The sequence below is a fragment of the Eurosta solidaginis genome, chromosome 5 (genome assembly GCF_040869045.1).
Source record: "Eurosta solidaginis isolate ZX-2024a chromosome 5, ASM4086904v1, whole genome shotgun sequence".
Classification (NCBI taxonomy): Eukaryota; Metazoa; Arthropoda; class Insecta; order Diptera; family Tephritidae; genus Eurosta; species Eurosta solidaginis.
The window spans coordinates 36020824-36047769 of record NC_090323.1 but is presented as its reverse complement, the minus strand read 5'-3'; the positions used below and the strand labels follow the sequence as shown (position 1 = coordinate 36047769).

General features: G+C 39.9%; 4 protein-coding genes across 4 annotated transcripts; 1 reads left to right on the top strand and 3 right to left on the bottom strand.

Annotated features, from left to right (window-relative positions):
• Positions 1-341: 341 nt before the first annotated feature.
• On the top strand, positions 342-9955 carry LOC137253451 (endoplasmic reticulum-Golgi intermediate compartment protein 3). The gene is made up of 7 exons (XM_067790382.1): positions 342-671; positions 745-903; positions 969-1164; positions 1258-1417; positions 2835-3015; positions 7348-7549; positions 7613-9955. The coding sequence occupies exons 1-7, from the start codon at positions 584-586 to the stop codon at positions 7746-7748; spliced, it is 1122 nt and encodes a 373-aa protein (XP_067646483.1). The 5' UTR covers positions 342-583; the 3' UTR covers positions 7749-9955.
• On the bottom strand, positions 3021-3802 carry LOC137253452 (reactive oxygen species modulator 1). The gene is made up of 2 exons (XM_067790383.1): positions 3456-3802; positions 3021-3353 (listed from the first exon to the last, which is right to left on the bottom strand). The coding sequence occupies exons 1-2, from the start codon at positions 3590-3592 to the stop codon at positions 3245-3247; spliced, it is 246 nt and encodes an 81-aa protein (XP_067646484.1). The 5' UTR covers positions 3593-3802; the 3' UTR covers positions 3021-3244.
• Positions 9872-12024, bottom strand: Prp31 (pre-mRNA processing factor 31). The gene is made up of 7 exons (XM_067790381.1): positions 11839-12024; positions 11503-11782; positions 11237-11441; positions 10919-11173; positions 10784-10856; positions 10332-10622; positions 9872-10240 (listed from the first exon to the last, which is right to left on the bottom strand). The coding sequence occupies exons 1-7, from the start codon at positions 11908-11910 to the stop codon at positions 9905-9907; spliced, it is 1512 nt and encodes a 503-aa protein (XP_067646482.1). The 5' UTR covers positions 11911-12024; the 3' UTR covers positions 9872-9904.
• Positions 12025-13416: 1392 nt separating this feature from the next.
• On the bottom strand, positions 13417-19443 carry LOC137254143 (uncharacterized; the record flags this gene model as incomplete). Its single annotated transcript, XM_067791878.1, has 3 exons — positions 19294-19443; positions 13808-14338; positions 13417-13476 (listed from the first exon to the last, which is right to left on the bottom strand). Coding segments are annotated over exons 1-3 (741 nt in total), but the record flags the coding sequence as incomplete, so codon positions are not given.
• Positions 19444-26946: the final 7503 nt, after the last annotated feature.

Below are 26946 nucleotides of genomic sequence, written 5' to 3'. Positions count from 1 at the left end.
CTGTTATAAGCCGGAGTCATTGGTGCCGTATGTCGTATCGCTGTATCCGTATCCCTAACGTAATCAGCTGTTTATCGTTACGACGGTAAACCAAAACCCAATTGGTTGGCTACGATACGGTTACGACCTTAGCGGCACCAATAATCGATTGCATTGATTCTCATAAGGTTGGTCGAATCAGCTGTTAAAAGGTTACCGATACGGTTACCGATAAAGCACCAATGTCTCCAGCTATAAGGTTACCGATACGGTTACCGATAACGCACCTTGTCTGCAGCTTTATTCGTTTTGAAGCGTTCAAAGTGCTTATCTGTGTGCGCCTTAAATAATTTGGCAACAAAACAGATGGAGCTACGAGAAAAACAACAACACAACAACGTGCAAACGTTGCATTTTTTTTATCCAATCCAACGCAGCAATTCTATTCCACCTCTTATTTATTTTAGATTTTAACATTGTTTGATATGACAAAAGCTTAAAAAATCGCCGGAAAATTGCAAAAAAAAAAAAAAATACATGTGTACATAAAATAAAGGGCCTCTAAAAGTTCTGCTAAGTATAAAATCAGCATTGAAGCTGAGAAATGAAGATTGCCGATGTGCTACGCCGGCTGGATGCATATCCTCGCACACTTGAAGATTTTAGCGTACGCACTGTTAGTGGTGCAGCAGGTAAATTAATATAAATTTTATCGAATATATATTCGTATAATTTTTAACTCGATAACTTTTCTTTGCCTAATAGCTACATTGGTCAGCACAAGCATCATAGTGATACTAATCTTTCTAGAATTCCTTGCCTATATGCGTCCGAATCTCACAGAGGAGCTCTTTGTGGACACTACGCGAAATCATAAACTGCGTATTAATTTGGATATAACCATACATAATTTACCATGTAACTGTAAGTACCATCCGACCACATGAAACGTACCCGAATTATAAATTGCATTATGCTTTTGCCTACAGATGTATCATTGGATGCAATGGACTCTTCAGGTGACCAGCATTTACGTGTTGATCACGATATTTTTAAGCACCGTTTGGATTTAAAGGGCAATCCTTTAAAAGAGACTGAACCAATCAAAGAAATTGTGGCTGTTTCGCCTTCAAACAAGAATTCCACATGTGGTAGCTGCTATGGTGCAGAAACAAATAGTACGCAGTATGTTAAATATGTTAAATAAATCTATTTCCATGCATGCCGAAATTAAAATTAAATTTAATGCTTTCCTTTCTTGTGTGTGTATGCTTGCAGCTGCTGCAACACTTGCGAAGAGGTTTTGAACGCATACCGACAACGCAGATGGACTGTGCAAATGGATAAAATCGAACAATGTAAGGATCAAGCTAAACAGAGTGATACTACTGCTTTTAAGGAGGGTTGCCGAGTTCAAGGGCATTTAGAAGTTAATAGGGTAAGTGAATATGTGCTGTGGCGCGTCAATTCGGACCATTTTATTGGAGTTGCATCAAGAAAATCATACACTTATTTCTAGATTATTTAGATGTTGACAAGCCGAAAAGAAGTTTTCCTCTGTGTTGATACGGCTGAATTACGGTTACTCCTAAAATTCAGATAAGGCAACTCCCTTCGAGCCACATTTACCTACATAGGTTAAAATAACTAGTAGCAGACCTAAACCTCTCAAGTGGGTCTTTCAGTTTCTCAAAGAAAGAATCAACGCCTTGGCAGCCACCTCTAAGTTCACAGATATTTATTCAAAACTATAGAACTTCGTCAATCTGGGAACACTCAGTAACAGTGAAAATAATGTCTGTTTAAATATCGAACTTAGAAAGGCTCTTACAATCGAAGAATTAAAATAACTCCCATAAGTCTGTTATCATACCTGTCCTTCCACGATGCCAGCAGTGTGTACTGAAGGATTTAGGTCGACCTTCTGTTAGGCTTTGCATCGATTTTCTCTTTAATTTTTCCTACAAATTGGCCTAATAGATCTTATGTTTTACGCCGACTTCGAACGGCAGAAATACACTCTGAATGTATCCCATACCACTGCTGAGGGGTCACCGCGCTTAGAAAAACATATTTCTAATTGAAAACACTTATTTCTAAATTTTTGATGTTGCTTCGCCCGGGACTTGAGCCCAGGACAAAGGCGTACGCTGACATCATACCACTGGGGCAGGAATGAACTTTTGTCCTACGAATAAAAATGCGATTTAGGCCGATTTTCTCTTTAATTTTTATCTACAAATTCGCGCGAGATGAGTATGGGGACAGTTAAAGTGAAAAGGGAATAACGAATGACGACGTAAGAAATACACACCCAGCGGGTTAGGGGGTTAGAAAATACCCGCCGTAGGTATGCCTGTCGTAAGAGGCGACGAAAATACCAGATTCAGTGGGTTGTGTAGCGGAACCCATTCAGGTTGCCAGCGCAATATATAGCTTCTCCAAACCCAATTGTCAACCTCACCTTTGAGCGGCGAATCCCGTTCCTCTAGCAGACCAGGCTCTGGCCACCCCAAGATCCTCATGGAACATGGTGGTGGGGAGGGAGGAAGCCCTGAAGGTTTAATGTGACCATATAAAACGTTCCCGAGATGGTCGGGCTAGCACCTTAATGGTACTGTGTTGCCGGAGCGTACCGGATCTGTATCCGGCGAAGGACCATCACATCGATAACACTCCCCAAACCCTTCGGGGAGTAACCTTATCGCTACAACAACAAGAAATCCATAACAGCGCTTGTATATTACTCGTTTTTTCTAGCTCTTAAATAGCAGAAAACTAAAATTGAAGAATATGTAGTTGTGTTATTAAATAATAAGTTAAATCATTGTTTGACTTGATTTCTAAAATTCCAGATGGCCGGAAGTTTTCACTTTGCCCCTGGTAATAGTTTTTCCATTAGACAGTTTCATATACACGACTTTCAATTTACGGATGTGAAGCTGGATCACACCATAAATCATTTGTCGTTTGGCGATAAAATTGAATTTGCCAAAACTCATCCCCTCGACGGCTTACGCGTCGAATCAGACAAAGGTAAGTTTTTAGTTCGAACAAGTTGTACTTGCATAATTTTTCAAAAAATATTTATTTTAATGACATATTCACTGCCCAGACAAACATTCTACATTTACATATTCGTGTATGGGTTATTTTATGAAGGAGTTTATTAAACGACTAACTCGAACTTAGCTTTGTGCAAAAAAAAAAAAATTGATTAAAAAAATATGTTTTGTAAAAGTATATTGCACTGTCCGTGTGCGCTTCAGCAACGTATACCCGTACCGATAGCCATAAAAGTTCCAAATGTGCCACCACCTTGCAACATAACTTTGCCGACATTATTGATTAGCTCACGACCTCGCAAACCATATCTGTAAGCAAATAGTAAGAAAAATGCTTATTATAAATAACCATATTAGGCCTTGTTTCGAATGTTAATTATGTAATTAAAATCTTTTTGGCACAATACTTACCGTAAAGCAGAAAATCCACCAAAGAGCGCTCCACTTGCCATGCCCACACAGAAGCCAATCGTAAACCCAGTTTTCATTTTATTTAAACATGTTGGGCCTTGTGCTTGGCCATATACTCCGCTAGGCAATGCTGGCATTATGATTTTTTTATATCTTAAAAGCTCTCGTTAGCTAAAAAGTTATTTTCCTTAATTCACCAGCGTGAAATTTTGTTTGTTGCTTCAACAGTACGTAGTAGCCGAATTTTTATCGCAAGGAATGATTTTAATTGATTTTAGAGTTTTCTGAAAAATTTCGTCACGCAATTTTGTTTTGTGACCTTTGCTGATTTTCTCCTTTAAAAAATGTCAAAGTGACAGATACGAATGAGGGTAGAAGGAAAGCGCTAAGAATGTTGCCAGATCACATGATTCAACCACGAGGGTTGCCTCAGTATTCTGCCTTTACATTGCATTCGCAAGCGTCGTATGGCAAGGTGCTTAAAGCTGAAGACATTGGTGCTTTATCGGTAACCGTATCGGTAACCTTATAACAGCTGATTCGACCAACCTTATGAGTATCAATGCAATCGATTATTGGTGCCGCTAAGGTCGTAACCGTATCGTAGCCAACCAATTGGGTTTTGGTTTACCGTCGTAACGATAAACAGCTGATTACGTTAGGGATACGACTACAGCGATACGACATACGGCACCAATGACTCCTGCTTAAAGGAGCCCTTATGAGGTTATTTCCAGAAATGTAAATTTTTTTGGTTTTTTAATGGCACCACGACATGCACAAAATTTTAAAGGCGGCGGCACAATGACATTTTTCATATAGATGCGTTTAACACAAGCTTATGCATTCCAGTACCATTGCCACAATCAACCAAGATGTTGCATTTGTAAATATGAAGGAACTTCAGACTTGGCAATTGTAGTTTATTACACCCTGCCCATTCACATACAAAATTTCGCGAAGCACGGTTGTAAACATTCTCCCTATACAACAAAAATACTTTCTAACATATTTTGTGTCGTATTCGATTGTTATATTGCAGTTTTCAATTGCGAAAAATGTTAGAAATTTTACCAACCAGTGGGAAAAATAATTTCACTTGCAAAGTGTGCCAACAACCTTAGCCAAAACAAATGTCAAATTCTTCTTATGATTTGCTTGGAACAAAATTGGGGAGTTGGCAACTTTTCAATATCAGATGGCGCCAGTGTCGCTCATTCTACCGTTCTCCATAAAAATACGTGCAATCTACTCATAATGCATAAGCACGTGTTAAACTCATCTATATGAAAAACCGCTTATGTGTCGGACCTATAACATTGTAAACTTTACCAAGTAGCGCAACTAACAGCTGATAGCTCAAAATTTGCACACATACACAAACATCACTAATGGCCATATTACGGAAATATTAGGAAAATTGGAGTTAAATTTTTAAACACACATAAAATGTTATAATTTTGGAATATATAGCATCTAGGACACCTTAATTGCAGTAATTGAAAGAAAATGTTTGCTTATTCTCAAGTATTTAATTTTTTAAATATATATATATTTTTTTAAATATAAACGAGCTCTAGGCCAAATTTTTGTATATTCTTAATAAAACACAATACGTGAATTTTTGATATACAATTATATTATTTAATTTGTCGACATTTCGACTTCAGTCTGAAGTCACCATCAGGAATTTTTGAATGCAATATGTCGACAATAAAAATAATCAAGTATTAAATTATTTTTTCCTAAATTTATCTTTAATATTGATGCAATGATTGAAGTTATATTAATCCAATGCAACTCTGCTCTTCCTACTGTTCTTCATTCCACTCCATTCGAGTGTCTCTTTCACTGAATTCGAGTGCCTTCCACTCTATTCGCAACATAACCTAAATTTAAGCTGCCAAACTATATAGTAAACAATTGCCGTCATCCGGTGGCAAAATCCTGAGCCAGATAAATAATTTTGCATGTAAATGCAACAAAAACGATTTGAGCCAGATAAATCCAGATAGAAGTCTGGTTCAATTTGTGAGCTTTTTCAAAAATAGATGTCGCTGCTTAGCCTTACATACATACATTTCACATCTGCGAAAATTTCACATCTGCTCTTCAAGTCTCTCAATGATCCAGAGCATTCCCGTGAGAAGTGAGCGTGAGCCGGAGCTGTAAAACTCACTGAAAGACGGAAAATGATTGTTAATATTTGAAAATCCGATATATGGCTTGTCGCCATGTTTTTTCCATTATCCCGTTATGGGTAAAAGTCCCGTTACGTATATAAAACTCGTTTGGTTTTTTTTATGGCACCACGCCAGGTATTCCGTTAGTTCATGTTACAATATCCCGTTACATTATATTAAGTATATAAAGACAAGGTCTGGTTTTTTAATGACACCACATCAGTTTTCAAATGACACTGATTCCTATTAGGAGTGCACAAAAACCGCCCTAACTCCAGGCCAGGGAAGCATTGCATCTCCTAACTCCGCAAAAACGTCCGAGGGAAGCACAGCAGCCAACCTTGAGGCCTATTTTAATTTTCCACTCAACGCACAAAAAGCCCGAGGATGACACCGCACGTCCACTCACGCGTAAAGACAAGACCGGAATGCGCCTCAGTAGTCTTACTTCACAGGAAATAATAAAAGTAGCGCGTATAGCGCCCCTTGTGGTAAAAAGTACAAGTTTAACTGCAACAATTTTACTGGAAGTTGAAACCTTATTTGCGATATTTGACTTGTTTTATCTCATATGCCCGAGCCATAGTGATATTCCGGGTAACTGTCAAGCGGATCTCGTAGCCCACATTGGTACAACTGAACCGGATGAAGCACTGTTACAACAACAACAAACGGATGAAGATGGCTGTAGGGATTTCGGGATTCCGCTGGCCACCTGTGGATTGCTCCTTCATAGCTGGGCCTCGAGGCAGCTCAGCAAACGTTGGGCGGATACCACGTCTTGCAGGGTAGCAAGATCTTTCTGGCCGAACGTGGATGGCAGGAGGTCTGCTGAAATATTTGGGTTCACTAATGGTGATTTCTTTTCTACACGAAAATGTCGCCACTTTCAGGGGCAAACATTTTTAAGATTCTCACTTCGCCCTGTGAAATTGTAGCCACTTAAAATGTTCAGTGCCACCCTGCATGACTTGAAAAGAACAAAAATTGTAACCATTTTTACAAAAAAAATTCAGTTCGTGTGGTTGTTCGCTGTCAACTGTGATCGCAAATTGCTTTTGAGTGAGGCATGATGCGACACATACGTGCATATATAGCATTCGCTTCAGCTTCGTGTGATTCATAGCATTCGCTTCAGCTTCGTTTGATTCATCAGCTGATTTACAGAGCTGTTTTCTGCACCGTCAATGGCAGCGAGGGCAAGTAATGTTGCATTTTAGGCCATTTTTAGGGGTAGGTTGTTGAGAAAAGATAATGATGCCCTCTATTGAGGCTAAGCTGATTTTACAACAGAACACAACTTTTTGAAGGGTTGGCGTGAAAGCGGCATTTTCGTGTAAAAAAGAAAACACCATACGACTCACCTCAATATACTGCAAACTCCATCATACTGCAGCTGTATGGATGATGAGGGGGGAATCATCACATCACTTTATGATTGATTGTCCAGCTTTTGCCAGAACAAGGCGAAGGTACTTTGGTCGCGACTCACTTGGATCTCCCGAGGATTTATCCAAGGTTGCGATCGGTATCATTCGTAACTTTATCGTTGCTACCCAACGATTCTCTAAGTAGCTTTATCTACGTCACCGTTACTTTATTTTATTGTATGTAGTATCACAGCGGGCCTTCATGGGTAGCTACCACCAGACCTAACCTAACCTCTCATATCTATTTTATAATTTTTTATCTTTATAATTCCATTGCAGACGTGAAAAGTGAAATGTACAACTATTATATAAAAATCGTACCTACAATGTATGTGAAAACAAACAAACCGCCCATACACACCAATCAGTTTTCTGTGACCCGCTACAAAAAAGACCTTTCATATAGGGAGCGTGGCATGCCTGGTATTTTCTTCAGTTATGAATTGTCACCACTTATGGTGAAGTATGAGGAGAAGAACAGGTAATATAGAAAATAAATAAAAATTGTTAATTATAAATAACAATAATTTTGTTAATGCAACAGATCATTTGGTCATTTTGCCACAAATTGCTGCTCTATAATTGGTGGCGTGTTTACGGTGGCTGGAATTATTGCGGTCTTTCTCAATAGTTCACTTGAAGTTATACAACGAAAATTGGAAATTGGCAAGCTGAGTTAACAATCATGCGCCACACTGCACAAATCCATCTCCAATGTATTTTGACAAATTTTATGAATTTATATAAAATATTATAAATGACTGCATATTAGATAGTATTGCGAAGCTTATTAGACCATTTGACTTACATTTCAATATTTATTGTACGCATGTCGACCTATCTCAACAACTTCCCTGTCCAATGAGTCATATGTGACTCACAAGAGCGTATTGAAATAAGTTCATGAGCCACATGCGACTCATTTCTTCATACAACTTAAAGACGCTTTCTTGGTATGAACGTGTCGTTATATATTTGTGAATTCTATGTGAGTGTATATCAAAAGACCTAAACTTTGGGAAAATGAAAGAAAATTTCGAAATTTTTTTTCTGGTACCTTTTTCTCACTTTCTTCAATTTTTGTATATACTTCTAACTTCAATTAAACAAAAAAGCACACTAATACACGCTTTTGGCATTTATATATCAATTTACCTTTATTGTGATTCGAAAACTTAAATTATTTCTTATGGTCCTATATGTTCACATATGACTCATTGAACGTGGTAAACAAAATTGTTTTTGCTACGTTCAGGAGTCACATTTGACTCACAAAATAAAATAGCCGAAATAAGGTAAATATATGTCAAATTATTTATAAAAATAATATTTTGTAATATATATTCATATTATTCAATTAAGCAATACAAAAAAATAATGAGCGTGGGGCATTCTCAAAGTGCTTTATATGGGGACAGGGAAGTTGTTAATAGAAAGGTCGTGACTTAAAAGTTTTGTTAACAAGAACGTACCTCAGACATTCGGTTAATAAGGCCGTACTTCAGCGAAGTCATTAACAAAGTCGTATCTCAGGAGACACGTTGAAAAGTTTGTAACTGAAAAAATAATATTTTTGTCACAAAATCCATGGATTTATCTTAATTTATTTACTTTTCACAATTTGCACAGGACTTAAATTGTTAAATAAAACAAAAAAGATCATGTCTTCTATGGTATATTGTAGCGTTTTAAGTTGTTGTAGCGATAAGGTTACTCCCCGAAGGCTTTGGGGAGTGTTATCGATGTGATGGTCCTTTGCCGGGTACAGATCCGCTACGCTCCGGTAACACAGCTCCATTGAGGTGCTAGCCCGACCATCTCGGGAACGATTTATATGGCCACATTAAACCTTCATTAAACCTGCCTCCCCACCCCCAAGTTCCATGAGGAGCTTGGGATCGCCAGAGCCTCGTCTGTTAGTGAAACCGGATTCGCCGCTCGAAGGTGAGGGTTTGGAGAAGCTATATATTGCGCTGGCAACCTGAAAAGACTGCGCTACACAACCCCTTGAATCTGGTATTTTAGTCACCTCTTACGACAGGCATACCTACCGCGGGTGTATCCTAACCCCCTAACCCGCTGGGGGTTTTAAGTCGTTTACGAATCATCAAAAGAAACTAAAGCAAATTCAATTCATATCTCTTCTATCAAAAAATTTATTTTTTCAATTACTGCCTCTTTAACCGGTCCTCGAAATACGACCTTATTAATGACTTTGCTTAGATACGGCCTTATTAAAAGAATGTCTGAGATACGTCCTTGTTAACAAAAAAGTTAACATATTTCTATTAAGATAGTTCGATATGAACGTGTGTAAAAATGTTTTTTTTTTTTTAATTTTTGAGTTAGGCTCTTTTGACCATTAATTTTGAAGTGCAAATAAAAGAATTTATTCCACTTTTTCAACCCAACGTTTCACTATGTTTATTTGCACTTCAAAATTAATGGTCAAAAGAGCCTCACTACAAAATTTAAATTAATATAAAATTGACCGGAAAACCTCTAAAAATTAATTATCTCGAAAGGCCTGCCGTATTAGTTTTTTTTTAATATACATTCGTACGCTTCTAAAAATTTTAGAATCTCGCTTTTTGCAAAAAGCGCCTAGCTTCCTTCTTTGTATAAATCCGCGTATCTTTGTTTTATGCTAATTTAAGCTTTATCTTTCTTTTGAATTTGTCTGTATCATTCCTACAATCATGACTAGCATTGCAAATATTTTAAACGTTTTAGTGCTTGCTATGCATTTTTTTTTCAGCCAAATTTGCAAAATACAAATATAAATTAATAATAAATATGTATGTAAATTGTAACTTTTTCTACCAAATTTATTGCTTTACGTGGTATGTTTACCAACCGAAATAAAACCGGATGTATTCGAAAAGTATTTAGCATTCAATTCTGTTTGAGATTTTTCTGCTGCTTGCGGATTAACAATTTCTAAACCTTGTAAAGGTGTAAAAGCAACACTTGAAGCTGTGCCGGAAATTTGTCGCTTCACAGTAGTGCTGCCACCATAAACTTGCTGTTTTTGTAAATTCTTTTGCAACGTTTTGCTTATACGTACTTTAGTCTTCTCATCTACTTGAGGCAAACGTATACGACCAGTGCCAGTTTTACCAATTGTGCCACGTGTATAGCCCAAATCCTCTTGATAGGCATCCTCATCGATCTGCGAAAAAAAAATTAATTTATTTATTAAATTAATATAATTATGTATGTGGGTTAAGCTGGGAGTTTGATATCAATTTATTTTTACTTACATCGCCAAAATTCATGCGATTTGCTTGTTTACGGAATTCAGTCAAGGCATAACGCTCCTTCATTTTACGAACACGCTTGCCACCACGCTTTTTCTTACTGCCCTCAATCGGTTTGGATAGTGGTTTGATAAATTTGACTGGTGGCGGCTCTTGCAGCTTATCCAATTTTTTTTCAATATCTTCCTTAAATTTCAAACCAATTTCACCATGCACACTTTCATGACAAGCATCAACACGTGCAGCAAGTACTGCCTTAGCAGCAACCAAGCGTGCAGCTTTGCGACGTAAATCCTGTAAGAATATAACGTTCATTAAAGACGTTTGACGGTATTTAAAAATTATATATGTGCGTAATTTTGTCACCCCGCCAAAGCTTTGCCAAAACTCCCGTAGTGGCAGTTAATGACCTGATATAATGTTAATCAATTGAATGGAATGTTTCATATACTAACCGGTGCTGTATCTTGTACTATCTGTGAATAGTAAACATAACCAGTGTGCGGTAGCATTTGTGTTTTAGAAAAACTGCGTATTAAATTTTCTTTTAGTAATTTGCGTTTCAACGAAATGTTTGCAGTTATATTTACCCAGCTAATGTCTTTTTCTGTGAGCCCAGCACTTGTACATTGCATGCAGGCATTTTAGAAAGTTTTGTTAATCCACCAGCTATACCTAGCAGTTTTGCTGCGGTCGAAGCTCCGACAATCATGGAAAGGTTGGGCGCTATGAATGTCATGCGACTTTCTACATATTCATATATTTGCGATTTAAAATTATTCAAATCAATAGCCATTTCACAAGCTTCATCAATCTGTGCTTTTTCTGCAGGCGTTAGTTCAGTGCTGAAAGTGCATTTGAAAGCTTAATATTTGTCTTTTTTACCTTTTTAATTATGCGGTATTTACCCTTGTGTTGTCGAAGCTGTCACGGACACAATCATTATTGTGGCTTGCGTTAGAATGGCCTGTAATTTTTCATTATTCTTCACTTGTTCAAGATCATTTCCTAATTCTTTTACTGCATACAAATATTCAATTTCACCAACAATCAGTGAGTCTAGTTCAGGAAAACGTTTTTGATATTTCTCTTTGGCAAATTTATGTATGACGGCTGCAGAAATATATATACAACCTAAATTTATACAATCTGATTGCTTAAAACTGTTACTTACAAATCTCATTATCAATGTCCACCGCAATCGCATTTGCTTCAACTATAAGCTGATACTCTGGGTCGGATTCTACATTGCCTAGCATTTCTGCCGCTGTACGCTGTCTGTTGCCGTACTGTTCTATTTGTTTAAGTACATACTGTAAACGTTCGGAGTCACGTAGTTTACAAAGATCACGTATAGATTGCACTTGCACATCAACTTCCATAAGGTTTAGCTGTGGTTTAAGCAACTTTTCAGTGATCTCCAGCGCCTTTGCTGCTTCGTCATCTTCATCCATCTGAAAATATGAAAATATTATTAATCTGCAAGCGATTGTTTTAACTCTTTGCATACATTTTGCAGCTCATCCACCTCGTTGTCATTATCCTCCTCGAGATCAGCAAGTAGTTCATCGGCGAGAGACATTTTTGTGAATTTCCTTATACAAATTTTTTTTTGTAAACTGGGTGGAATATTCGCTTTTCCGTGTGCGTGTGGGAAAATCGTTTACAAAACGCTAATTGAAATTTATAAATCAGCTGTGCGAAATCTAGCAGATGTTAATAAAAATAAATAACCGTGCTGCCATACAAAAACAATTTAGACGAAAGTACTCGGGTCTAACACCAGTGCTTTGACTGGTGTAGGATATTTACACCACACACTTACATATACGGCTATGAATTTGCTACGCCATTGCAGACACGCAATATCAAAAACTATAGAATATATTTCAACATAGGCAAGTTAGTAAAGTGCACATGAGGCTACGCGTCATAGACGCGTACAAGATATTTCATATGGTACAATTTCTCTACGCCTCAAGATCTACACACGAAGCTACTTTCGAGCGTCGCTACAAAATTTAATTTAATTTAATTTATTTATTTATTTACGATCTTGAAGATCTATATAATTTAATAAGGTACAAAGTATTTTTAATGTTTACATATTTGTTTCAATTCATTGAATTTCTTTGACTTCAACTATATAATAATCTATAAAATTATTTACTAAATAAATTTAACTACTTTACAGGTAGCGCTTTACAGTAGCTGTATAATAACTTTCTGAATTTTTTGGTATTATTACAGTTTTTAATATCAATTGGCAGATCATTATATTCTCTAATTCTTTCGTAGTATATACTTTTTTTTATCGAATTCGGATCTCACTATTATTATTTGTTTCAATTCATTGAATTTCTTTGACTTCAACTATATAATAATCTATAAAATTATTTACTAAATAAATTTAACTACTTTACAGGTAGCGCTTTACAGTAGCTGTATAATAACTTTCTGAATTTTTTGGTATTATTACAGTTTTTAATATCAATTGGCAGATCATTATATTCTCTAATTCCTTCGTAGTATATACTTTTTTTTATCGTATTCGGATCTCACTACCGGCAAGCAAACAATTATTGAAAAAAATAAAAAATTTAATTTCTTGAGCTATATCCGTCCCCGAAATCAAAGGAAAATAGGTATTAAACGTTGTTTGCATCCCCGTGCCTTTGTAAATTATGAGAGGCAATTTTAAACCACCTCGGACTAGAGAAAAGGGTGATATCTAGTTTCCAACACTTTTTAGCCTTTTAAACGCTTCAAAAATGTAAAGTTTTTATTTTGCCGGCTCTAGGTCAAAAGTAATAAAACGATTTGATTTTTTAATTTCCCAATATATTTCGATCACCTTCGGAGATCTTCATCAGGGGGCTACAACAATAATAAAAAATTCAGCTTAGTTTGCACAACTAACAATAATAAATAAATAAACCATCCTATGTATATAATCATATTCATATTTATATACATACATACATTTATATTTTTATTTTGCTAATCTGCGTCCGTTCGGTTCGCCATGTAGCTTTAAACTAATTTTCCACGATTCTAGCAAGTGTCTGTAGATATGTGAGCAGCCGTCGGTATCTATTTTATAGTTAAGTCTCTTGTTTATTGGTGTGTTTGTTATGTGGAGCATTTCTAACATTGTAAATTTTACGCAACTAACAGCTGATCGGTGAAAATTCGCACATTCACACGCACAGTTCTCGACTCAGTTTCAAAAAAAAACTTTAGATTATTTAACTCAAATTTTAAAGTGAGATAATCCTTACGAATTTATGTGTATAGAATATATAAGGCGTTTTTGTTGTTATTAAAACAATAGTTTTATTTATATTAAAGCTTTTATCATTTTTTTATTTAACTTTGAAAAAACTCCGAACACCATTTCTTCATTATATGACATTCGACTGCCTAGTCCACTGCCTTCCACTCTATTCGCAACATAACTTCTACTTCAGCTGCCAAACTATATAGTAAACAATGATTTCTAAAGTGAAGCGTTTTTTGTAATTTTGCTCTGTTTGAAGTATGCTCACTGCTTCGAAATCTGGTTGATGGCCGCTCTCTGCACAGTGGGCCGCAAGTGCAGTTTTTTGCATGTTAGTAGCTGCTCTGCATTTTATATCAGATCGGTGGCCTGATATCCTCGTTTTCAATTTATTCTTAGTTGTACCTACATACTCTTTGTTACATTTATCGTTTTCATTTCCAGCGCATGTAATTTTGTATACAATGTTGTTTTTGTCTAATAATGCTACTTTACTTTTCATGTTGTTGTAGAAAATATTCGTCGTATAGGCTGGTTTATGTGCAATTTTGATGTTTTCCTTGTCATATATGTCGGAACCTTTTAATCTGTCGGAGAAGCCTGGTATATATAACATCGATTTGTACTTTGTAGTTGTTTTTTCTCCGTTTTTGGGTATTTTTATTTCACTGTAAGCTTTTATCATCCTCCGTAGAATTCCATGATTCCAAATCGTTTTATTACTTTTGACCTAGAGCCGGCAAAATAAAAACTTTACATTTAAACGTATAAAGGTCGCTAAAATCAAATATTAATCGCTTCAAAAATGTCTAACCAAGCTGTTATGATGTTTAATACTCTTTTTCGCTTTGGTAATATACCTTTCACGCACTTTTATTAACTAAAGTAACATTTTTTAACTAATTACACAAATTTGCATACAAAAAAATGTAAACAAACATCTTGTTCTTCCTTTTTTTAAGCGTACGTGCGCTCAGCGACCAACATTGCTGTACGCTTAGCTACACGAAAATTTCATGCTTTGTCGCTTTCATGCAGCTGACGCCTCCTATGCCGCTCTCCATTCAAATACATGTGTTCGGCATCAAAGCGTACAACTTTCGCCTGCAGCATCTATGACGCGTAGCCTCGTGTGCACTTTGCCTTATTTATTTTATCTCTACGGGCCAATTGTAAATCCACTGTTTCCACTATTTTTTCATCTGCAGGTAACGTATTGATTGGACGTAGCTCTTCCGCTTCACTGTATTTTTAACTTTTTCTACAGGTACTATTGTAGATATTTTCCAGATGCCTCGCCAAAAATTTTTCCTATCAAATGTCATTGGTCTGCTATATTTTATTGACTGAGCAATTTTTTTGGTAAGATTTCCATATACATAAGTAAATTAAAAATTAAATGTGGGTTAATGAAAGTGTGCCAAATGTTGTGGGTAGAGTTGTGAATTTTAACCTCAGTGAAAAAGGAAGAAAAGTACTAAAATCGTGACCATTTTTGAAGGTATTGGTATATGGTAAATCCACCATTGTCTATAAAAAAAATATGCAAAAAAAAAATTTTAAATTTAAACATTTCATCTAGCTCCGTGGCAAGGTGAATTCAGTTATCTCAACAGCTGATTTCTTCTTCTTGATTAATTTCCACCAGCGCCTTGTACTTTAATGTGTCAGTTAATCGAAATCTATTAAAATTTTCTTTTGACTTGACATTCTTCTGCACGGCGAATTGCTTGAAATCGCTTTGCCACCACCTCAAGGCGAATTCAGCACCAGGTGTTGTTATCCCAACAGCTGATTTCTTCTTCTTGATTAATTTCCATCGGCGCCTTGTACTTTAATGTGTCAGTTAATCGGAATCAATCACATTTTTTTTTTGACTTGACATTCTTTTGCACGGTGAGTTGGTTGAATTCGCTTTGCCACTACCTGGTATGGATTCGCCTTGTTCCGTAGCCGGTTCACGGTTGGCACAACATGTTTTCATTTGGGACCAAAATTCACCGAAAAAAAGGACCAAATCTCAGAAAGACGGCCCAATCTTTGTGGACAACTGTGTGGTCTTTCTTCGCTACACTTAACACTTCCAATTAAAAGGGTCAATAGTTTTTCTTTAAAAACGTTATAAATTCACTTTATTTATAATTTAATAACTAAGTAATTAACTCGTTAAAAACTTGACTTTAAAAATTCAAATTCAAAGTATTAATATGTTTGCTTATTTTAAATAAATACCCAAAAGGATCGCGTCCGCGCTTGCCGAGTGATAGTACTTGACTAACTCGTTGAAAAAAGGATCGTTGCTGACGATGGCAGTGCTTGTGAATTTGCGCCTTTCCACTTGCCGCGCACGGCTGCGCATAAGAATTTCGCCGCCGTCTGGATCTTATTGGAGGCGGCTTAAACATCCTGCCCGCTCTGCAGGGAGGTGCTTGTAAGGACCTTCTGCAGTTCCTGCAAGGCGCGGATGGTGATATTTGAGGTGCGACTGGCTATATTACGTCGTTGGCAGGCCTCGTTGGGTGCGCGTGATCGTGCGCTTGGCCATATGTTCCGGTTTGGGGGTTGCCGCTGGTTTCTTCGATCGGTCCGCTGCGCGTGATAGTGGAGGCAGAGCCGACACTGAACGCAGTTGTCGGTCTCTGCCGTGAGAGCCAGATGGATGTCGTCCTGGAAGTATAAGAGCAGACAGAGAAACGAGAAGTAGTTGGATACAGCATATGATAAACGGAAATTTAATTATACAGGGAAAACGTATATCAGTTTAGAGCGCTGTGCTCGAAGAGTGCTCCACTGGAAGGAAGCACAGTTTAACTAAGGGGCGCATGACAAGCCCATTTTGGGTGCGAACCTCTACAACCCGAGCATGGTTGTCAAGTCCCAGGCGAACGTTCTCGATTCGTCCCAGACGCCACTCGGTGGGTGGGAGCGAATCTTCTTTAATTGCGGCGAGGTCGCCTGGTTGAGGATTTCACTGTGGCGTTTGCCATTTATAGCACTTCTGAAGGTCCTTCAGATAATCCTCTTTCCAGCGGCGACTGAATTGGTGATGAAGCGATTTGAGTTTTTCCCATCGATTTATCCAGGAAAGGTCTTCCGCGTTTGGCTCAGGAATGGCTAATAGCGGTGCACCTCGAAGGAAGTGACCCGGAGTGAGCGCTGTGAAGTCAGCTGGGTCCTGGGATAGTGAGGTTAGAAGCCTCGAATTGAGAACTGCTTCAATACGCACCAACAGCGTCGTGAATTCTTCGAATGTAAACTTGTGGGATGCAGCGGTTTTTTTGAAGTGGGTTTTAAAACTTTTTACTGCGGATTCCCACAAGCCGGCGATATGAGGGGCACTGGGTGGAATATACTGCCAGTTTATTCCCTGGGGGGCATATTTCTGCACAATGTCCGCAGAGCATTCGTTAAGAAATTTAACGAAGTCGCGTTCGAGTGCGCGCTGAGCGCCAATGAACGTTTTACCATTGTCGCTCATCATTTTTGAGGGATAACCTCGTCTGCCAACGAATCGGGCGAATGCTGCTCGAAAGGCTTCAGGCGTAAGTTCCGAGCATAGCTCGAGGTGTACTGCCTTTGTGGAAAAACAGACGAATACAGCCACGTACCCTTTTATGATAGTGGTCGACCTCAGAAACGATGCTTTTATTTGGAATGGACCGGCAAAGTCTACTCCTGTTGTGGAAAAGGGGAGTGAGAAATTTCAGCGCTCAGGTGGTAGAGCTGCCATTATTTGCGTGCGCGTTTTCTGTTTGAAAAGCGTGCAAGATTTGCATTGAAAAATGCATTTCTTTATAAGAGGCTTTAGTTTTGGTACGTAGTACTCTTGCCTCACCATTTGGAGCATTAACCGCATTTCTGCATGAAGAAGCAGGCGGTGTAAAAACTCCAGATACAGCTAACATAACCTTGAATCCGGAGGAAGGATTACTGGATGCTTCTCGTTGTATTGCATTGTAGAATGTTCCAATCGGCCACCGATACTTAGGAGTCCGTATCCATCCAGAAATGGATCAAGAGCCAGAAGGGAACTATTTTTGCTTATTGGCATTTTGTTTTGTAAGGTGCTCTTTTCCGCCCCGAAATGGCGAGATTCTGCCATTGCCACAAGCCGCGTTTTCACATGTTGCAACTCTTTGTACGTCAGATGGGGATTATGTGTGGTTGCCACCGATTTGGATTTGTTGCAGGCATTGTTCGCAAAACGGAACACGTATGCAATCACATGGAGAGCTCGAGAGTATGAGGAGAAACGTTGAAGAATATCGTCCTCTTCCTCAAGTGCGTGATATGCCTCGACCTTGCGCTTCTCGGGTGGAGAAGCGCTACCTGCTTTCGGCTTTGGCCATGCCGAAATTTGGCAAGAAAGCCATTGTGGTCCGTGCCACCAAAGTGAAGAGCCTATCAAATCATTGCACGTGTGCCAAGATCAGCAGGGATATCTTGGCTAGATACGTGGCGCCGGGTGCCGCTGGGAAGATATTCTCGAATTTGAGAGGTACGGTTGGCCACATAAGTCTTCCAGGTCGATGGAGATTTCTCAAGCCAGGCTAGTACAATCTCAGAATCTGACCATAAGAAGGTGTTGCATGCTTGTAAGTCGAGCTGTTTTCGAACAGTTGAAGCCAGTTTGGCGAGTAGGACTCCACCACATAGCTCTAAGCGGGGTAAGCTTACAGTTTTTATGGGGGCAACTTTGCCTTTCGCAACCAAAAGTGAAGATTTTGTTTGGTTGCCCACATGTGTGCGGATGTAAATCGCTGCGCAATATGCTTTTTCCGAGGCATCACAGAACCCGTGGATTTGGGTGTCTTGCCCTGGAACGACATTAACCCATCGAGGGATTTCGATGTGGTAAATGGCTGGCAGATTTTCTGCAAAATGTTGCCATTTTGATAATGTTATGGGCTTGACGCTTTCATCCCAATCGCTGCCATCCAGCCAGATTTCTTGGAGAAGCATCTTGGCCTGGATCATAACTGGCGACAGCCATCCTGCCGGGTCAAAAAGTTTTGCAACAGAAGATAAAATTTGTCGCTTTGTGACCGCATTTTGGGTGTATTCCGGCAGAATGGTGTATGAAAATTTGTTCGTGAGCGCGTTCCATCGAATGCCAAGAGTTTTGGTATTGGAAGTGCTCTCAAATTTCAAGAAGTTGGAGTCTAGAAGATCCTCCTTCGGAAACTGTTCTAATATGGCCGGGTGATTAGCCGTTAGTTTCTTTAGTATAAAACCAGCTGATGTTAGGGCTTTTATCACTTGAACGAGTGATTCAGTGGCGTTATCGATGGTGTGACTTCCTGATAGGATGTCGTCGACATACGTCTGCGTCTTGAGAATTGTTGCAGCCAACGGGAATGTCGCTTTCGTGTCATCGGATAGTTGATGCAACGTACGAATAGCGAGATATGGTGCACAATTGACGCCGAATGTAACCGTTTTCAGATTGAAATCGCTAACAATGGAGTTGGCCGATTTGCGAAATAGGATTCGCTGAAAATCTTTGTCGTCCTCGTGTATAAGGATCTGACGGTACATTTTTTCAATGTCTCCATTGAACACATACTTATGCATGCGCCACTATAGAATTAGTAGCATGAGATCTGGTTGGAGAGTTGGACCAGTGTATAGCACGTCATTCAGGGATTTTCCTGACCCAGATTTTTTAGAAGCGTTGAAACCCACACGAACTTTGGTGGTGACCTTATCTGGTTTGACTACCGCATGATGTGGCAAGTAAAATGAGAAGACCTTGCCATTCGAAGTTATTTCGCATGGGTCGGCAGATTCCATGTGATCAAGGTCGAGATATTCTTGCAACACATAGTTGTACATTGTACGTAACTCCCCCTTTTTCTGAAGCGATCGCTCCATGCTGAAAAACTGCTGCAGAGCAGCCGGGCAGAATTTGCCGAGGGAGAGTTTTTCAGGAAACTCTTGCTTGAATGGAAGTCGCACAATGTATCGACCGTTTGGTGCACGTGTCGTGGTTGTTGCGTATATCTGCTCATACGCTTGATCCTCGGGGGATATTTGTGGAGGTTGTGAAATTTCCTCCTCTTCCCAAAATTTTCTCAGTCGAGAACTGAGTGTCTCGTTTGACGCTTGGACTTGCGTCGAGAGTGACACAACATTTTCAGTTATTGGACCACTGAGAATCCAACCAAAAATGGTTTGTTGCGCAAGTATGCTACCGTACACCTTTTTTATACCTTCCAGCAGAATTTGTGGAAGTATGTCGCTGCCAATGACCATGTCAGTCTGACCCGGTATGTGGCAACTGGGATCAGCGAGCTCAAGGAGTTTGAACTGCTGCCAGATTTTGCGACTAATGGTGGATGTTGTCAGATTTTTTGTCAGTTGCGGCAACACAATGGCATAAGCCTTTATCCTTTTCATGGCCTTGGATGCAACCAGTGTCAAAGGACAAAGCTTGGAGGACTTTTGTACGACTTGTCCACCCATGCCAGAGATTTCGAACTTTGAATGTTCGAATGGAAGTTTCAACCGTTTTTGAACTTTCGAGGAAATGAAAGTTCTTTCCGAGCCCTGATCAATAAGGGCTCCCAGTTGAAATAATTCCCCTTCGTGTTCGACTGCGACCATAGCAGTAGGAAGGAGAATTTGGTTATCATTGGCTGCATGCAATGATTGAACCGGTGCGTGTTTTGTACAACACGGTAACTCGCTAGAATCGGAGCTATTCTGCGTTTGTCGAACGGGAGATGTTGACTCAGCAGTTGTGTGCTGCACGTTTGGTACATTCGTTCGCGGGGTGGAACGTTGAGCTTGTGGGCTCGCATGCAACAGCGTGTGATGCCGTTGATGACATGTCGAACATGACCACTTGCTCATGCACTCATTGATGATATGAGTGCTGCTAAGGCAGTTTGTACACAGCTTAGCTTGTTTTACGAATTGTGTCCGGTTTTGCACAGACATTCGTTTGAATCGTGGACAGAATCTAATAAGGTGCGGGGAGTTGCAACATTGGCAAGTTTCCTTTTTAGATTCTGCCACAAGGGTTTGCGTACTGTTGAAGGACCTGTTTTGCGCAGAATTTGATGAGCGACGGGTTTTTGTTTGCTTGGTTGAAGCCTATTGACCCTTTCAACGACTTCATATCTCGAGGTGAGAAAGTCGTTCATTTGTGACCATGAGGGTAGATCTCTTCGAGAAGAGAGAGATTGTTCCCAAAGTGACAGGGTTGTTTCTGGGAGCTTTGATGAACAAATGTACACCAGAATCGGATCCCAACTGTCTGTCGTAACTCCTTGGGAGTGAAGGACGGGTAGGCAGTTGTTGATTGTATTTTGCAATTTCTGAAGTTGCTCACTGTTTTCGGATGGAATAGTGGCAAGAGTCAGTAAGGATTTTATCTGGTTGTCAACCAAGATACGCTTGTTTTCGTATCGTGACCGTAAAGCTTCCCAGGCAAGGTCAAAGTTATCATCGCTCAACGCATATTGTTTGACGATGGAGCCGGCTTTTCCTTGCATTTTGTACCGGAGATGGTACAATTTCTGAGCACCGGAGAGCTTTGGGTGGTTAATGTACACCGCCGTGAACATGTCACGAAAAGCGGGCCATTCTTCACATCCACCATAAAAGGTCTCCGTGTCGCATGCTGGGACTTTGAGGTAAATATTTGCCTCAGCCGGGGGTTGTTCCACGCGGGGTGGTGGACTCGGCGTTGCCATCATTTTGATCAAGATAAGTTGATCGGCAATCTTTGCTTTTGTCACTTCATACGTATAAAGGCAGGCGCATTGTTTGCCTTGTACTGAACTCTTAAAGTCTTCAGGAAACTTTCGCCTGGTTTCGAAAATACCAGATCGTAAACCGATTGAAGTCGTGCCCAATAATCATCTAGTGATTTGTCCTTTATCATGAGATACGATTCAGTGTGATCCTGAATCGGTGCTTCGTTGAATTTTGCACAGTATCTGATCAGATTGTCACTTTCCGCGATGAACTTTTGCGCGGATGGGTCAACTGATTTGGATTTCCGGCGGGGGTATGTTGACCTTTTCTTGGCCGTTTCTTCTTTTGGGCCACCTTTTGATTTTGTCCCGGTTTCGGACGCTTTTGGGGGACTGAGAGGCATTTCATGCAAACTTTTGGGTTTTCACCAAAAAAACCGAATAAAATATTTGTACTCTCAGAGAACATTCGCAAAATTCGAAGATGGAAAACTCTTCGTGCCACAGAAATTAAAAAAAAGGGGATTTAAATTGGTGGCGGTGTTTGTGTTTGTGTTTTTTTTTGAAAAATAGAGTCAAGCACGGACAACGGGACGTTCCTTAAATAATTTAAATCCGCGAAATTCGGAAAAAAAAAATTAAAAAAAATCACAAACACTTCACTTATATATACGTGCAAATATACGTGTGGAAATAAACGTGTATTTGTAAATTACTGGTATATATAGGTATGTATATGTTAGAAAATAATAATACTGTCACGGATATTACCACCCCTAAGTTATCCCATCACTAAGGCGATGCTAGGGCCATGCCAAGCAGTATTTACGTTAATAATCAAATCAAGTATACACATATATAAGGCAGCCCAGAGAGATGTCACACACAGATGCATTTACTTATACGGCTATGTGCGCGCGAGAGACTGTAAACTACAAACATTCACATCAATAATTCAATCTTTATGTGTTTACATAAACGAATAAATAATTGCGTCTACACATATGTACGTATACGAGCAGCGGAGCGGCAATGCACAAACACATGCATATATCTTATCTCAGTGGTCACAAGAGAGGGCAATAATTTGTGCACGTAGTTGTGGCTGGCGATTTTGTAGCCGAAACAACTAGTAACTTCTGGAAATCGAAGAGCCTAGAAGTATGCAGCGTAAACTATAAAAGCGGTGCAGGCGAGTAAGAAGTAATTCAGTTTGATTTGAGTTGATCAGCAGTTACGACTAAGAAGATATCTAGCGAGCAATACCAGTATTATTTTGATTAGTGGAGTTTAATTTGAGCTATCAGTTTGGTTATTAAGCTATTCGTTGCACAGTTTGAGTGTTATTGTGAAGCATTTTAATAAAGGCCATTTTTCCATTATTCAATATTGGAGTTATTTATTCAACAGTTTAGCGATACGAACCTAGCAAAAAGGGCAAATAAGAGGATTTGCAGCAAATTCGTTACAATTGGTGTCAGAAGAGGAATTGTTGGATAAATTCTAGAGGACAACAAGGACATGGCAAAGTTCAGTGAATTGAGGATCCAGCAGCTGAAGAAGGAGTTGGAGAGCCGTGGATTGAATACAAGCGGCGTTAAACTTGAACTTCAGGCACGGCTACGAGAGGCAATGGAAGCAGAAGGAATTGATGTGGAAGAGTATGTGTTTCATCTTGATGGCGAGGAGACAACGAAAATTGAAGAGAAAAACGAAACATCGCAGACGGTTAGCAGCACAGACTTGAACATGATATTGGCTGCAATATCTGCACAAACATCGACAGTAGCATCAATGTCGTCGCAACTGGCATCTCAACTGGAAGCACAAGAGGCACGTATAACAGAAATGTCATCACAAATATCCACCAACATGTCATCACAACTGAAAGAACAGAAAACGTATATGTCATCACAGATGGAATCCCAGGAGACACGTATCTCAGAAATGTCGTCGCAAATGTCATCTCAACTGGAAGAACAGAAGACGTATATGGCATCGCAACTGGAAGAACAGAAGACATATATGATATCTCAGTTGGCTCAGCAGTTGAAAGCGCAAGAGGATCGCATATCATCGCAGTTGGAGGGTTTTAGTGAACGACAAGATAAAATGGAAGCTGAGATGGATGCTTTGAAAGATCGGATTCAGCAGTTACAATTAAATCGTCCAGCAGTTTCAGCGAGTAATCCAAAGGTAAAAACACCATCCTTTGACGGTTCTGTTCCTTTCCAGGTCTTTAAGCTACAGTTTGAGAAGACCGCAGCAGTGAACAACTGGAATGTGGAAGATAAAGTTGCCGCACTCTTCGTAGCATTGAAAGGACCAGCTGCCGAAATCTTACAGACTATTCCAGAGTACGAACGGAACAGTTATGACGCATTGATGGCTGCTGTAGAACGGCGATACGGAAGCGAACACAGGAAACAGATATTTCAAATAGAATTGCAAAACCGCTACCAAAAAGCTAACGAGACTTTGCAGGAGTTTGCTTCGGACATTGAAAGATTGGCTCATCTTGCAAATGCGGATGCACCCGTGGAATACACGGAAAGAGTGAAGATTCAGAGCTTTATAAATGGCATACGGGACGTCGAAACGAAGCGAGCCACATACGCGAACCCAAAGCAAACATTTTCTGAAACGGTATCCCATGCATTGACTCAGGAAACGGCGTCATTATTGAGTAAACCAGCATACAAAGCTCATCGTGTGGAAGTAGAAAGGCCGGAGTGGGTAGATACAATTTTGGAAGCTCTGAAGGGATCACAACAGAAAAATGCCGGAGTTATGAAATGTTTCAAGTGCGGTAACCCAGGTCACATTGCACGTCATTGCAGTAGCAATTCCAATAGTTCCAACAATGTGGGTGGCCGTAAACGCAGAGCTGAAGGAGACGATCAAATCTCCAAATCCACTCAATCGTTAAACTAAAGCGAGTCAGCCGCAAGGGGCGACAGCTGGCTCCCTCAATTGAATGCCCCATAATCTCTATCTCGCAAATTGGAAGAAGGTCAAGCAATCTTACTGTCGGAGGACATGTGGATGGAAAAGAACGTTTACTAACTGTAGATACGGGTGCATCCCATTCCATTATTCGATCAGATTTAGTCAACAAGAAGATAAGACCATTGCTTGGAGCAAGATTACGTACAGCCACGGGAGAGGACACCCAGGTAATTGGAGAAGTAGAATGTGAAGTAGCAATTGGGAACGTCACGGTACTTCACAATTTTATAGTGGCAGGTATTGTTGATGAAATCATAATTGGAGTGGACTTCTTAATCAACCAAGGCATCAAGATCGATATGCAAAGCAAGACGATGCGATATAAGAACATGGATGTGCCACTTAATTTCGGCTACGAGAGAGGCTACAGCAGTAAACGAGTGCTGGTGGAAGAGAGTCAGCAAATACCACCAAAATCAGAAGCAGTCATCTGGGCAAAGGTAGATGGAGATTGTGGGACAAACAAATTGTGGGTTGTCGAAGCAGCAAATAAATCAGCACTGAACATACTTGTAGGAAAAACCCTGGCTATGACAAAACAAGATGGACGTATTCCGGTAAGAGTACTCAATGAGTTCAAGTCACCATTCAATTTGACCAAAGGAGCTATTTTGGGAAGATGCCAAGAGGCCGAAGTATTTATTAACTGTGAACAGCTCCAGGAACACGTTTCATCTAGTAATAGTGGTCTTTCAAATGATATCACGGCATGGACGCATGGGCTAGAGGAAGCCTATCAGAGTAAGGCAAAACAACTGCTCTTAAAGTACGCGAACATATTTGACCAGGATGATTCTAAACCAGGCCGCACCAACGTTGTGAAACACCAAATTGACACTGGAGATGCGAGGCCGATCCGTCAAGCTCCACGTAGTGTTCCACTGGCGAAGCGGGAAGTTGTGAGTCAAATCATTCAAGAAATGAGCGACAGCGGCGTCATCGAACCATCAGCTAGTCCATGGAGCTCACCGGTAGTACTTGTAAAAAAGAAGGATGGAAAAATGAGGTTTTGCGTGGACTACCGGAAGTTGAATGACGTAACGAAAAAGGATAGCTACCCATTGCCAAGAATTGACGACACTCTGGACTCGCTATCTGGTACGAAATGGTTTTCCACGCTGGACTTGAAAAGCGGCTACTGGCAAGTGGAGGTGAAGGAGGAAGATAAAGAGAAAACAGCCTTCAGTGTAGGTGATGGTCTTTGGCAATTTACAGTGATGCCTTTTGGACTTTGTAATGCACCAGCTACTTTTGAGAGACTCATGGACCAGGTACTGAAAGGACTACATTGGAAAACATGCTTGGTGTACCTGGACGACATCATCGTATTGGGCAAGAACTTTGATGAACATCTTAAGAACTTGGAGGAAGTTTTCCAGAGAATAGCTGGCGCTGGTCTGAAGTTAAGTCCCAAAAAGTGTGCGCTGTTTAAAAAGGAAGTCAATTATTTGGGTCACAAGGTAACGACAGAGGGCATCTGCATTGCGAACGAAAAAATAGAGGCTGTAAAGGATTGGCCAAGACCACAGAACCTACATGAATTGAGAAGTTTTCTTGGGCTGTGCACATATTACCGCCGATTTGTACCAAATTTTTCCAGCGTAGCCCATAGCCTCCATGAGCTTACAAGAAAAAACAAAGCTTTTGAATGGAAGAAGGAGCAAGAAGTGGCTTTCCAAACATTGAAGGAGCGTTTGTGCACTGCCCCAATGTTAGCATATCCGATTCCAGGAGCAACATTTATTCTGGATACAGATGCGAGTGGATATGCTATAGGAGGCGTTTTATCACAACTGGTCGATGGACAGGAGAAGGTAGTTGCATATTACAGCCGTTCGATTGGAAAACCAGAGAGGAACTACTGTGTTACGCGGAGAGAGCTGTTGGCATTGGTAGACTGCATTAAACATTTTCACAAATACCTCTACGGCCAGCGATTCCGTGTCAGGACAGATCACGCAGCGTTGAAATGGCTTCTGCAGTTCCGTAATCCGGAAGGACAATTGGCACGGTGGATCGAGCGACTACAAAGCTACGACTTTTCCATTGAGCATCGAAAAGGTAGTACCCATGGAAATGCTGATGCAATGTCACGAAGACCATGTAGTTTGGAATGCAAGCACTGTTCAAAAGCCGAGGCTAAAGAAGACATTATAGATGTCCGGCTAATGAATATAACATGTACAGATGAATGGGACAAGGAACAGCTAAGAAAGTGCCAGCTAGAAGATGCAGATCTGTCACGTGTTATGCAAGGGCTCGAACGAAATGAAAGACCAAACAGAGAAGAGATGTCAGCAGAGAGTCCCATTGCGAAGTCATATTGGGCACAGTGGAACAGTTTAGAATTGATATCCGGTTGCCTTCATCGAGTATGGGAGAGTGAGGATGGTAAATACAAGAATAAACTGATAGTTGTTCCCAGAAAGAGGATTCCTGACGTGCTCAGCGAGCTGCATAATGGTCCAAGCGGAGGTCATCTTCGAATCACGAAGACGCTCGAGAAGATTAAACAGAGATTCTATTGGGTTGGTTGCCGTCAGTCGATCACTGAGTGGATTGCAAACTGCGAGGTTTGCAGCAGAGCGAAAGGGCCCAGAACACGAAGTCATGGCCAGATGAAGCA

What these genes read in the sequence shown, in the direction of transcription:
- LOC137253451 (XM_067790382.1), top strand. Translation starts at nt 584, where the DNA reads ATGAAGATTGCCGATGTGCTACGCCGGCTGGATGCATATCCTCGCACA. An exon ending in GGCATTTAGAAGTTAATAGG is followed by an intron (nt 1,418 to 2,834) that starts GTAAGTGAATAT and finishes CTAAAATTCCAG; the next exon opens with ATGGCCGGAAGTTTTCACTT. An exon ending in ACGCGTCGAATCAGACAAAG is followed by an intron (nt 3,016 to 7,347) that starts GTAAGTTTTTAG and finishes ATTCCATTGCAG; the next exon opens with ACGTGAAAAGTGAAATGTAC.
- LOC137253452 (XM_067790383.1), bottom strand. Translation starts at nt 3,592, where the DNA reads ATGCCAGCATTGCCTAGCGGAGTATATGGCCAAGCACAAGGCCCAACA. An exon ending in GGTGGATTTTCTGCTTTACG is followed by an intron (nt 3,354 to 3,455) that starts GTAAGTATTGTG and finishes ATTTGCTTACAG; the next exon opens with ATATGGTTTGCGAGGTCGTG.
- Prp31 (XM_067790381.1), bottom strand. Translation starts at nt 11,910, where the DNA reads ATGTCTCTCGCCGATGAACTACTTGCTGATCTCGAGGAGGATAATGAC. An exon ending in TAGTACAAGATACAGCACCG is followed by an intron (nt 10,623 to 10,783) that starts GTTAGTATATGA and finishes ATATTCTTACAG; the next exon opens with GATTTACGTCGCAAAGCTGC. An exon ending in ATCGCATGAATTTTGGCGAT is followed by an intron (nt 10,241 to 10,331) that starts GTAAGTAAAAAT and finishes TTTTTTTCGCAG; the next exon opens with ATCGATGAGGATGCCTATCA.